General features: G+C 47.2%; 1 protein-coding gene across 2 annotated transcripts in view; it reads left to right on the forward strand.

The window, feature by feature from the left end:
* IPO13 (importin 13) overlaps positions 1-10,970 on the forward strand; it is a 93,896-nt gene that overhangs the window by 39,992 nt on the left and 42,934 nt on the right. For both annotated transcript variants that reach the window (XR_012724970.1, XM_075320484.1), the window contains exons 8-14: positions 1,077-1,224; positions 1,659-1,840; positions 3,544-3,570; positions 3,662-3,796; positions 7,460-7,603; positions 9,487-9,567; positions 9,838-9,975. Coding sequence is in view for 1 of the 2 variants with exons in the window: in XM_075320484.1 (XP_075176599.1) it covers positions 1,077-1,224; positions 1,659-1,840; positions 3,544-3,570; positions 3,662-3,796; positions 7,460-7,603; positions 9,487-9,567; positions 9,838-9,975 (855 nt within the window). In the remaining variant the exon portion in view is untranslated. The remainder of the gene's footprint in view (positions 1-1,076; positions 1,225-1,658; positions 1,841-3,543; positions 3,571-3,661; positions 3,797-7,459; positions 7,604-9,486; positions 9,568-9,837; positions 9,976-10,970) is intronic.

Below are 10,970 nucleotides of genomic sequence, written 5' to 3' on the forward strand. Positions count from 1 at the left end.
GGGACTTGAGCATTGACTTCCATTATACTTTGTAAATGAGTTGAGCCCATCCGAGCATCACGAGTACCGAGCACCCGAGCATGGAGGCGCTCACTCATCACTAACCATTAAAGAGGTTTTCCACTACTAATGTGACCAGCTTTCTTTTGTCCTAACTCTTCCTAGCTAATACTTTCCTAATATACTTCTGTTATCTGGTCTGCTCCTATAAGCTGATTTCTAAAAAGTTTGTAAATACCTTTATTGTTGTTCTAGCTTTGATCCTTCCCGTTGCAGTCTGGAATTAAACAAACTGAACAGGCCATGTCACTGGTGGGAGCTCAGAGGAGGGTGAAGTGTAATCTTGCTATGCACTCCCAGACTGCTGTCATTCAGAGAGGAAGCCTAGCCCCCACCAGTGATGGTCCCTGCTCAGTTGGTCCGATTCCGGTCTGCAGCCAGAAGGATCAACGCTACACAACAATAAAGGTATTTATAAACCTCTTAGAGATCACCTTACAGGAGCAGAGTAGAAAGCAGAAGTATATTTGGAAAGTGTTAGTTAGGAAGAGTTAGGTCAAAAGAAAGGGAGTCACTTTAGTATTGGAAAACCTTTTTAACACTTCTATTTATGAAATCTTCTTACTTTGCAACATGTTTTCCAAACCTGCTTAAAACGTTTGCATGGCTACTGTATACATGTTATATAAATTTGTTTTTTTGTTGGGAAGCTGCTTTAATTAACAAAAAAAAGAAGAGAAAACAAAAACGTACAGAGGCATTATTGATGGTGAAGGACAAGAGGCTTGAATATGGCTGACTTTGTATTTTGCAAATAACTGCTCACCACCCTCTCCTGGATATGATAATGAGGTCCGTGCTGACCGTCATTCAGCTGCCGCAGCGCTAGAGATCTGCTGACCGTGCAGGAACCAGCTCCACTACACATTGGTTTAAGAGCCTTTTCCCAATGACATTGCGCTGTTACTATTTTGGCGTAATAGAAAATTGATTACTGGCATTGAGGGGGGGAGGGGGGTTTCCCCCAAAACAATAATGGTGTTGTATGTAACATTTGCTCTTTTTGCCCCCTGCAGAACACAGAAGCGTTGCTCTTTGGTTTCCAGTCTATTGCCGAAACCGTTGACGTCAACTACTCGGATGTTGTCCCCGGACTTATCGGCCTCATCCCAAGAATCAACATCAATAACGTGCAGCTGGCGGACACGGTCATGTTCACTATCGGTGAGGAAGGGTGAAAATTGGCAACGTTCGGCGATGAAAGTCTCTCAAGTGTCATTGGTTGCCTATCATTTAACCAAAACTCATTTATTGACAACACTTGTATCTCAGCTGGTTACAGCATGTAGTATGCAGAATGTTTTGTTTTAGTTTTGACTTTTTTTGAGCAGGAAGGTGAAATTCTCATATGTCAACGTGACACTAAATTGTGGTAGCCATGTACTGTTTTATGGTGGACTTATTGGACTAGTCCGGCTCGTGATTAATGTGTCAGCGCCGATCTCTGAGGGGCAGAGCATGTACTATATAAAATGTGCCGGGTACATAACGCGCTGTCGTCTTTTCTACCATTCATCTAATGACACGTCACACCTATAAACTATACATTGCATTGTGTAAGACTTTACAATGGATGTCTTTATTTCTTGCATTATTAGGGGCATTAGCTGAATGGCTGGCCGACCACCCAGTGATGATCAGTAAAGTGCTGCCGTTAGTCCTCCACGCCTTAGGAAACCCGGAGCTGTCCGTGTCCAGTGTTTCCACTTTGAAAAAAATCTGTCGGGAGTGCAAATACGATCTCCTTCCCTATGCTGCAAATATCGTGGCCGTGTCCCAGGTAACAATTAGTACGAATTGTTTAGGCTTGTGTAGATAGAAAAATGCAAAGTTCATTTTCTTCCATTTTTATTTTGTAATTTTACATACCATATTTTTCGGTTTATAAGATGCACTGGATTATAAGACGCAGCCCAAATTTAGAGGGAAAAAAAGGTAAAAAAAAAATTGGGTCCGTCTTACAATCAGGTGATGTTGTTGTTGGGCGGCAGCGGTGGTGGATCAGGGTCACAGGTGGCAGGGGTGGTGGTGGAGCAGGGCGGTGCTGCAGGGGCTGTGCTGGAATTGCGGGGGCTGCAGGCCAAGGGTGCTGTGCTGTGCTGGGGCTGTGGACACCATCGTGAAAATGTTGGCAGTGTGGACCACAAATAATGGCGCCTGAAGTCGGCACGTGCACAGATGGAGCTCTCAGCTCAAGATCTTATCTGCGCATGCGCCACCTCCGACTCGTTGGTCTCCCAGCTGTGGACCTAAGGAAAATGGAGCCCGGAGGTGGCACGTGCGCAGAAGAGATCTTGAGCTTAGAGCTCCATCTGCGCACACGCTGAATCCGGGCGCCGTTATTTTGAAGTCCGCACCGCCGAGATTTTCAAGATGGCACCCGCAGCCCCAGCACAGCACCCTCAGCCCGCAACCCCAGCACATTGCCCGCAACCCCAGCACATTGCCCGCAGCCCCAGCACATTGCCCGCAGCCCCAGCACATTGCCCGCAGCCCCAGCACATTGCCCGCAGCCCCAGCACATTGCCCGCAGCCCCAGCACATTGCCCGCAGCCCCAGCACAGTGCCCGCAGCCCCAGCACAGTGCCCTCGGCCCGCAGCCCCAGCACATTGCCCACAGCCCCAGCACATTGCCCGCAGCCCCAGCACATTGCCCGCAGCCCCAGCACATTGCCCGCAGCCCCAGAACATTGCCCGCAGCCCCAGCACATTGCCCGCAGCCCCAGCACATTGCCTGCAGCCCCAGCACATTGCCTGCAGCCCCAGCACATTGCCTGCAGCCCCAGCACATTGCCCGCAGCCCCAGCACATTGCTCGCAGCCCCAGCACATTGCCCGCAGCCCCAGCACATTGCCCGCAGCCCCAGCACATTGCCCGCAGCCCCAGCACATTGCCCGCAGCCCCAGCACATTGCCCGCAGCCCCAGCACAGCAAAGTGCCCTTGGCCCGCAGCACAGCGCAGCTCCAGCACATCACCTGCGGCATTTCTGCTGTGACCCCTTTCCACCATCTCCGGTGAGCAACATTCGGATTATAACATTGTTTCAGCTCAGGTTTTTGGTGTTTTTTAGACGCACCTCTCATTTTCCTCCCAAATGTTTGGGAGGAAAAGTGAATTTTATAATCCAAAAAATACGGTAATTACTTGACCCACACAAATTTCTGTAATTTGTGCACTTTGCTTAGTTTACCTAAGCGCCTGGGAGAGGTTACAATTTGCACCTCTTGCCTTTAGGTGGTTGGGGGATTTGTAAAGTGCTGCGGAATATGTTGGCGCTATATAAATAAAATATTATTATTATTTGTAAATGGATTGAAAGCAAGTTCTGTCCCTATAAGAAATGCAGGAGCAGGACCAGAGAGGAAATAAGGAAAGGTAATATGTTAGGCGCACATATATATTTCCTGTGATGTGCACTAATAATGTCACATAATATAGTTTCTGATAGGGGGTGTAATTAATTATTTTTTCTTCTTTTGCAGGACGTGCTGCTGAAACAGGTGCACAAGGTGAGGCGTCTACCCCCCGCCCCCCATGATGAGCTGTGTGGGGCCAGCACTGGTATTTACGGCTATTTCCTTGCTGGTTGATGTCTTGCAGACCAGTCAGTGTATGTGGCTGATGCAGGCGCTCGGCTTCTTGCTGTCAGCGCTGCAGGTGGAGGAAATTCTGAGCAACTTGCACTCGCTCATCACTCCGTATATCCAACAGCTGGAGAAGCTGGCGGACGAGACGGTAAGTGGCGCCCTTACAGGGGAAGGGATTTCCACTTTTCATGCAGTGAACGCCTGGTCATCAGCGTCCTGCACCTTTCTTAGGTTTTGTTCATATGTCCAGTAGTTATTTCCATTTTTGGGATAGGAAAAAATACAATGATCCCGTATAGGATTTATTTACTTAAATAGGAATGAAAATGTCCTACGTTATCTTCCGTTTCAATTAAACCTGGATCAAAAAAAATGTGTGAGCAAAAATCTGGAAAATAAATAAACTATTCATTTCTGTATTAAATTTTTTATTTAATTTAATTTTATTTTTTTTAAACACTGAAATCATAATGGATGCTCTTTTAATGGATCCTTTTTATTTAAAGATTAGGCGGCTTTCACACTACGTTTTAACCCTGTGTGGGAAGGGTGTTGTGCGGGGCCTATCTGTGTGACCACCTGGTTTTGCCAGGGCGTCACAGTCAGAGAGGTGGAAGAAGACCTTACCCAAAGTCCTGCCCCGATGCATGGATAACGTAATCTTCAAAAATCTAGAGGAAGATTATTCAGCAACCAAAGATCGGATTTCTTCACTGCAGGTTTCCATGTAATCATCATCACAGCGCCAATATGGCCATTTTACACTAGATCCTGCTGACACCTTCTCATTAAGAGCTGCGTATGCTGAGAACACTAGAGGTGTTCAGAGTCCTTTGCAGTAAAAAATACATCTTGTAATAAAAGGAACGAAAAAAAAATGCAAATGAAAATCGGAAACCAAAGCGTCTACTTGATATGTGAACGGAGCTTTATAGACTTTACCATGTCTAGATCTTAGGGTTTGTTACAGTTGTATCTATGTAGACCATCCTTTTTGAGATAAATCTACAAGATGCACAAATCTTTTCCCTCTTCTGACGATTTCCACAATACAGCGGAACCTCGTGTAACGAGTAACTTGGTGTGAGAGTATTTCGCTATACGAGCAAATCTTGCTGTAAATGTGTAACTCAGTTTACGAGTAAGCTTTGCTGTACGAGCAAATACTCACCGCACACACTTCCGGTTCCGTACTTCCACCGCGCTCTGACCCGCACTTGCAGTCCGCACAACTACACATAAACACGCACACACACATATTATGCTCACCTTACCTTCCGTTCCCTCGCCGGCCTTCCGGTTCTTGTAGTCCGCCGGTACAGGATGTGTAGCGGTAACCATCGCGATGAGGGAGGAACTTCCGCTGTCAGCTGCTTCTGAAAGGCAGCGCGCTGACCAATCAGAGGCAAGCGGCTCCTGCCTTTGACGTCAGTGCGCTGGCAGCGGAAGCTCCGGCATCGCTCGCGATGGTTACCCGATACACATCCTGTACCGGCGAACTACAAGATCCAGGAGGCCGGTGATGGAACGGAAGGTAAGGTGAGCATAATATGTGTGTGTGTGTTTGTGCGTGTGTTGAGTGGCACAATAGGGGACCAGGATGGGACATTGAACAAGTTGTGGAATAAATTGTCTGAGCTTGCATTATTTCCTATGGGAAATCTTGCTTTGCTAGACGAGTAACTTGGTTAATAAGCCACTCCCAGAACGGATTGTTCTCGTAAAGCAAGGGACCACAATAGTTTGGCGTTTGTAAAATGTATCAGCATTGTGTCCTATAAAGAGTCCAAACTGATGACCGCACAGAAAATGTGTGTACACTGGAAACAAATGTAACAAACGCTCAGCTGTGAGTAGTTCTCGTTATGTAGGTGCTGTGTGCAGTGATAGCAGCCGAGCATTTTATTAGGGTTTGAAAGCCATTCTAAGAGAAATTCTGTGAAGATATAACCTTAACGCCGCATGTTCCTTGTAGTGATTGCAGCATCTAAAAGTCGTCTCATGCAAAGTTGCAAGTATTTTGCATATTCTAAATTGCATTTTTATAAATCCCCTTACATTGCAGTCAGTCCTGCCATACCTGTGCAGTTTTTTTTCCCCTTTTCGTGTCCATGAAAATAACTGCAGCATTTAAAAAAAAAAATAAAAAAAAAAAGAATGTCAAAAATCAAATACCGTATTTTTTTTCGGATTATAAGACGCACTTTTCCCCCCAACAAGTTGGGAGGAAAATGAGGGTTGCATCTTATAAGCCGAATATAGCTTGCAGGGGGGTGCTGGAGAGGGGTTACAGGAGGCAGGGGTGATGCTGTGGGCTGTGCGCTGGGCTGTACTGCGGGCAATACGCTGTGAGCTCTGCTGCAGTACACTGTGGGCTCTGCTGTGCTTTGGGTTCTGCTGCGCTGTGGGCGATACGCTGTGAGCTCTGCTGCGGTACAGTGTGGACTCTGCGGTGCTCTGGGTTCTGCTGCGCTGCAGGCAATACGCTGTGACCTCTGCTGCGGTACGCTGTGGGCTCTGCTGGGTTCTGCTGCGCTGCAGGGCGATGCGCTGTGAGCTCTGCTGCGATACGCTGTGGGCTCTGCTGCGCTGTGAGCTCTGCTGCGATACGCTGTGAGCTCTGCTGCGGTACGCTGTGGGCTCTGCTGTGCTCTGGGTTCTGCTGCGCTGCAGGCAATACACTGTGAGCTCTGCTGCGATACACTGTGGGCTCTGCTGTGCTCTGGGTTCTGCTGCGCTGCAGGCGATACACTGTGAGCACTGCTGCGGTACACTGTGGGCTCTGCTGTGCTCTGGGTTCTGCTGCGCTGCAGGCGATACACTGTGAGCTCTGCTGCGGTACACTGTGGGCTCTGCTGTGCTCTGGGTTCTGCTGCGCTGCAGGCGATACACTGTGAGCTCTGCTGCGATACACTGTGGGCTCTGCTGTGCTCTGGATTCTGCTGCGCTGCAGGCGATACACTGTGAGCTCTGCTGCGGTACACTGTGGGCTCTGCTGTGCTCTGGGTCCTGCTGCACTGCAGGCGATACACTGTGAGCTCTGCTGTGATACACTGTGGGCTCTGCTGTGCTCTGGATTCTGCTGCGCTGCAGGCGATACACTGTGAGCTCTGCTGCGATACACTGTGGGCTCTGCTGTGCTCTGGGTTCTGCTGCGCTGCAGGCGATACACTGTGAGCTCTGCTGCGATACACTGTGGGCTCTGATGTGCTCTGGGTTCTGCTGCGCTACGGGCGGTGAAGCAGGGACCATCCTGAATGTCGGCGGTGTGGGCTTCAAATAATGGCGCCCGGACTCCGTGCGTGCGCAGATGGAGCGCTCAGCTCAAGATCTCATCTGTGCACACACTGCCTCCAGCCATTGATCTCCTACCAGCAGACTTAAGCAAAAATGGTGCACGGTAGTGGCGCGTGCGTAGATGAGATCTATGCTTGTGATTGAGTCTGCTCATGCGTTGACTCCTTGCGCCATTTCTTTGAAGCCCGCACTGCTGACATTCAGGATGGCGGCCCCTGCCTCTCCGCCCGCAGCGCAGTAGAGCCTCTCAGCGGTGCCGTCCACCGCGAGCATCTGGGACACCCGCTGCACCAACGGCGGCGTTGCCCTACTCCAGCACCGCCCTTGCCTCCTCTGGCCCCCCGCTCTACCACCCCCCTCTGGTAAGACACCACCGGATTATGAGTCGGACTCCATTTTTTTTTTCTGTAAATTTGGGGTGCGTCTTATAAATCGGTAAATGCCGAAACATTTCCTTGAATGGCTTTGTTAAATGAAATCATTGAATGATCTGATTCTCTTCCCTTCGATGCAGCCCAACCCCTCCAATAAGCTGGCGATCATCCACATACTCGGGCTGCTCTCCAACTTGTTCGCCACTCTGGACATCAGCTGCCATGATGACGATCACGAGGCGACAGAAGTGAAGAAGTTGCCTGTGGTGCAAGGACCCAACCCGGTGAGTCTTATGCCCTGGACACAGGTGACACGGTCTCTTCGGATCCTCACCACCTTCGCATGCTCTTAGGTCTGACGTTTGGTTATAGGGGCGATGAGGGGAACCATTATTGAGGCCTTTCAGCAATAATTGTAAGAATAACGGATAAGAAAAGGTGCAAGATTTCCCATATAGCATTAAGAACAACAGTTTATTGACACTATTAAAATTTCCAAATATTAACCTAAAATCGGGCAAGGAGTCTATCTTCCATATGACCAAGTGCAAGCAAAAATGTTTTGTATTTGAAACAGGACATAGTAATGGTCCGATACTTTTTTAAGATCATATAACCTAATTAGAATAATATGCAATTGATGTACACAGCTTACGTAGTTTACATATAGCCAAAAGGAAATACAATACTGTATATAATTGTGTGCGCCATAGAAAAAGGGAAGCCCCTTATTTGCCTATTTCAAGGTTGTTAGTAAATACATGATTAACCCCTTCACAACCGACCGATTTTTCATTTTCCGTTTTTTTTTTTTTCCACCATTCTTCTGAGAGACGTAACTTTTTTTTATAATTTTCAGTCAATATGGTCACGTGAGGGCTCATTTTTTGCGGAACGAGCTGTACTTTTAAATGAAATCATACGTTTTACCATATAATGTACTGGAAAACGGCAAAAAAAAGTCCAAATGCGGAAAAATTGCAAAAAAAAGTGCGATAGCACTATTGTTTTTGAGATATTTTATTCACTGTGTTCACTATATGGTAAAACTGATGTGTGGGTGTGATGCCTCAGGTCAGTGTGAGTTCATAGACACCAAACATGTATAGGTTTACTTTTATATAAGGGGTTAAAAAAAATATCAGAAGTTTGTCCAAAAAAAGTGGCGCACGTTTTATGCCATATTCCGTGACTTGTAGCGTTTTCATTTTTCAGGATCTATGGCTCAGTGACTGCTTATTTTTTGCGTCTCAGGCTGCCGTTTTTAACTGTACCATTTTTGCGCAGATGCTACGTTTTGATCGCCGGTTATTGCATTTTGCGCAAAATTCGTGGCGACAAAAAAACGTAATTTTGGCGTTTTGAATTTTTTTGCCGCTACGCCGTTTACTGATCAGATTAATTGATTTTATATTTTGATAGATCGGGAGTTTCTGAACGCGGCGATACCAAATATGTGTATTTTTTAATCATTTAATTTTCAATGCGGCTAAAGGGGGATGATTTAAACTTTTTATGTTTTTTTTATTTTTTTTTTTAATTTTTCTAGTCCCCCTAGGGGGCTATATGGATCAACAATCCGATCGCTCTGCACTATCTGCTGATCACAGCTACAGAGCTGTAAACAGCACATACGCTCATTTTCTGCATCACTCCGCTCCGGGCCGGGTGAAACCGAAAGTAATTCATGTGAGCTACAGGAGTCATCACATGACCCTGTGCTACCATGACAACCACCGGAAGTCACGTGATCATGTCACATGACTTCCGGTATTGGCCGGTGAGTAAATGTTTACCGCTGATGCCATTATTATGGCGCTGTCACATATTGACAGTGCCATTTACGGGGTAAAACGGCGCGAGCAGATAACGATTCTGCTCATGCCTGGCAGGCACACATCTCAGCTGTGAAAATCAGCTGAGATGTGCGCCAATTGCGGCAAGCTGCCGGCAGCAGACCGTGGGCAGTAACACTATGACTGCTAGGACGTAATATTATTGTCCGCGGTCGTTAAGAGGTTAAAGAAGTGAACCTTACAATGGGGAATAGTGTCCACACCCCAACGCGTGTTTCGCCCTGCTTCTTCAGGGGGCATTTAATCCAGCTTAATCAGTGCATTCAGCATGTTGTCTCCCTGCGTCATTGCGGTGTCCTGTATCTCGGCAGGTTGTCCTGGTTTTGCAACAAGTGTTCCAGCTGATAAGGAAGGTTCTCAGCACCTGGCTGAACGACGCTCAGGTTGTGGAGGTAGGTGGGGGAGTGATGTGATAATAAGGAACATATCCTCCTGTCTACTTTATAATCTTTCTCGCTTTTCCTGACATTGTTTGTGATGATTCCTTTGTTATTATGAATGTAACAACAATACAACTGCTGATTATCAAGTAGAAGGTGACGTTCCCACGTCGTGGTGTCAGATTCCTCTGCATCTGTATTCTACCTGCAGATACATTGATTTCTGCCTTCATTTCCCTGCATTCTTGTTCCCTATCCTGACCTCTGCCCTCCGTTTTGCAGGCCGTGTGCACCATATTTGAGAAGTCGGTGAAGACGTTGCTAGATGACTTTGCTCCCATTGTGCCGCAGTTATGCGAGATGCTGGGTCAGATGTACAGCACGATTCCCCAAGCCTCTGCCATTGACCTTACACGACAGGTGAGTACTTTATCTCCCGAATGAAAGCTTCTACTTTTGTAAAAGGGCTCAAAATTTGTAAAGTCGGCTCATTAGGCTGCATCCGTGCAACGTCCAGTTTTAAAAAGGATCGCACAGGGAGCCTTCGTTATAGGGAGTCATTCACACATCTTATTTTTGTAACCGATACATTTGCCGTTACATTTGTCTCGGCGCTCGTCTTATTCTAATCTGTCTTAGCAAGTCAGACTCAGACATTCGAGTCAATGGGGATCTGTCCAGAATGAATGAAAAATGGCGGACATTCATTTTTTCCATCCGTTTTTTAAGCAATCCATTACTAAGTGTCAATGGAAAAGGGATAGTTTACATCCGTCAGTTTTTAAAAAACGGATAGCACGTGGGAGACACTGTCCATTTTCGAGAGGTGTTTAAATGCAGACTAAAATGCATGATCTGCTGAGGGTCTGCACTCCGTGTTATTCCTGAGATTATTGTCCAAAACCGTCCAATCAGAAAGTAAGAAATATAATAGAGGACCGGAGTAGCGGCATCTCTGGACCGCAAGAGGGGGCGGGTACCATCTGATTTTGATTTTTTTTTTTAATTACTGTATTTTTCGGATTATAAAACACACTCTTCCTTCCAAAAATTTGGGAGGAAAATGAGGGGTGCGTCCTATAATTCGAATGTAGCCTACCCCAGGGGGTGGTGGAGCAGGGTCACAGGTAGCAGGGGAAATGCTGCGGGCGGTGGACTTCGCTGCTGGCGGTGGACTGTGTTGCAGGCTCTTCTGCGCGCTGTGATCACTGTGTGCGGTGAAGCAGGGGCCACCATTCTAAAAATGTTGGCAGTTCAGGCTTCAAATAATGTCGCCAGGAGTTGGCACGGGCGCAGATTGAGGTCTCGGCTCAAAATCTCGTGCACATGCGCCACTTTCAACCTATTGATCTCCCTGCAGCGTACTTAGGGAAAATGGAGCCCGGAGGTTGCGCGTGCGCAAATTGAGGTCTTGG

The sequence above is a fragment of the Anomaloglossus baeobatrachus genome, chromosome 8 (assembly GCF_048569485.1).
Source record: "Anomaloglossus baeobatrachus isolate aAnoBae1 chromosome 8, aAnoBae1.hap1, whole genome shotgun sequence".
NCBI classification, from domain to species: Eukaryota; Metazoa; Chordata; class Amphibia; order Anura; family Aromobatidae; genus Anomaloglossus; species Anomaloglossus baeobatrachus.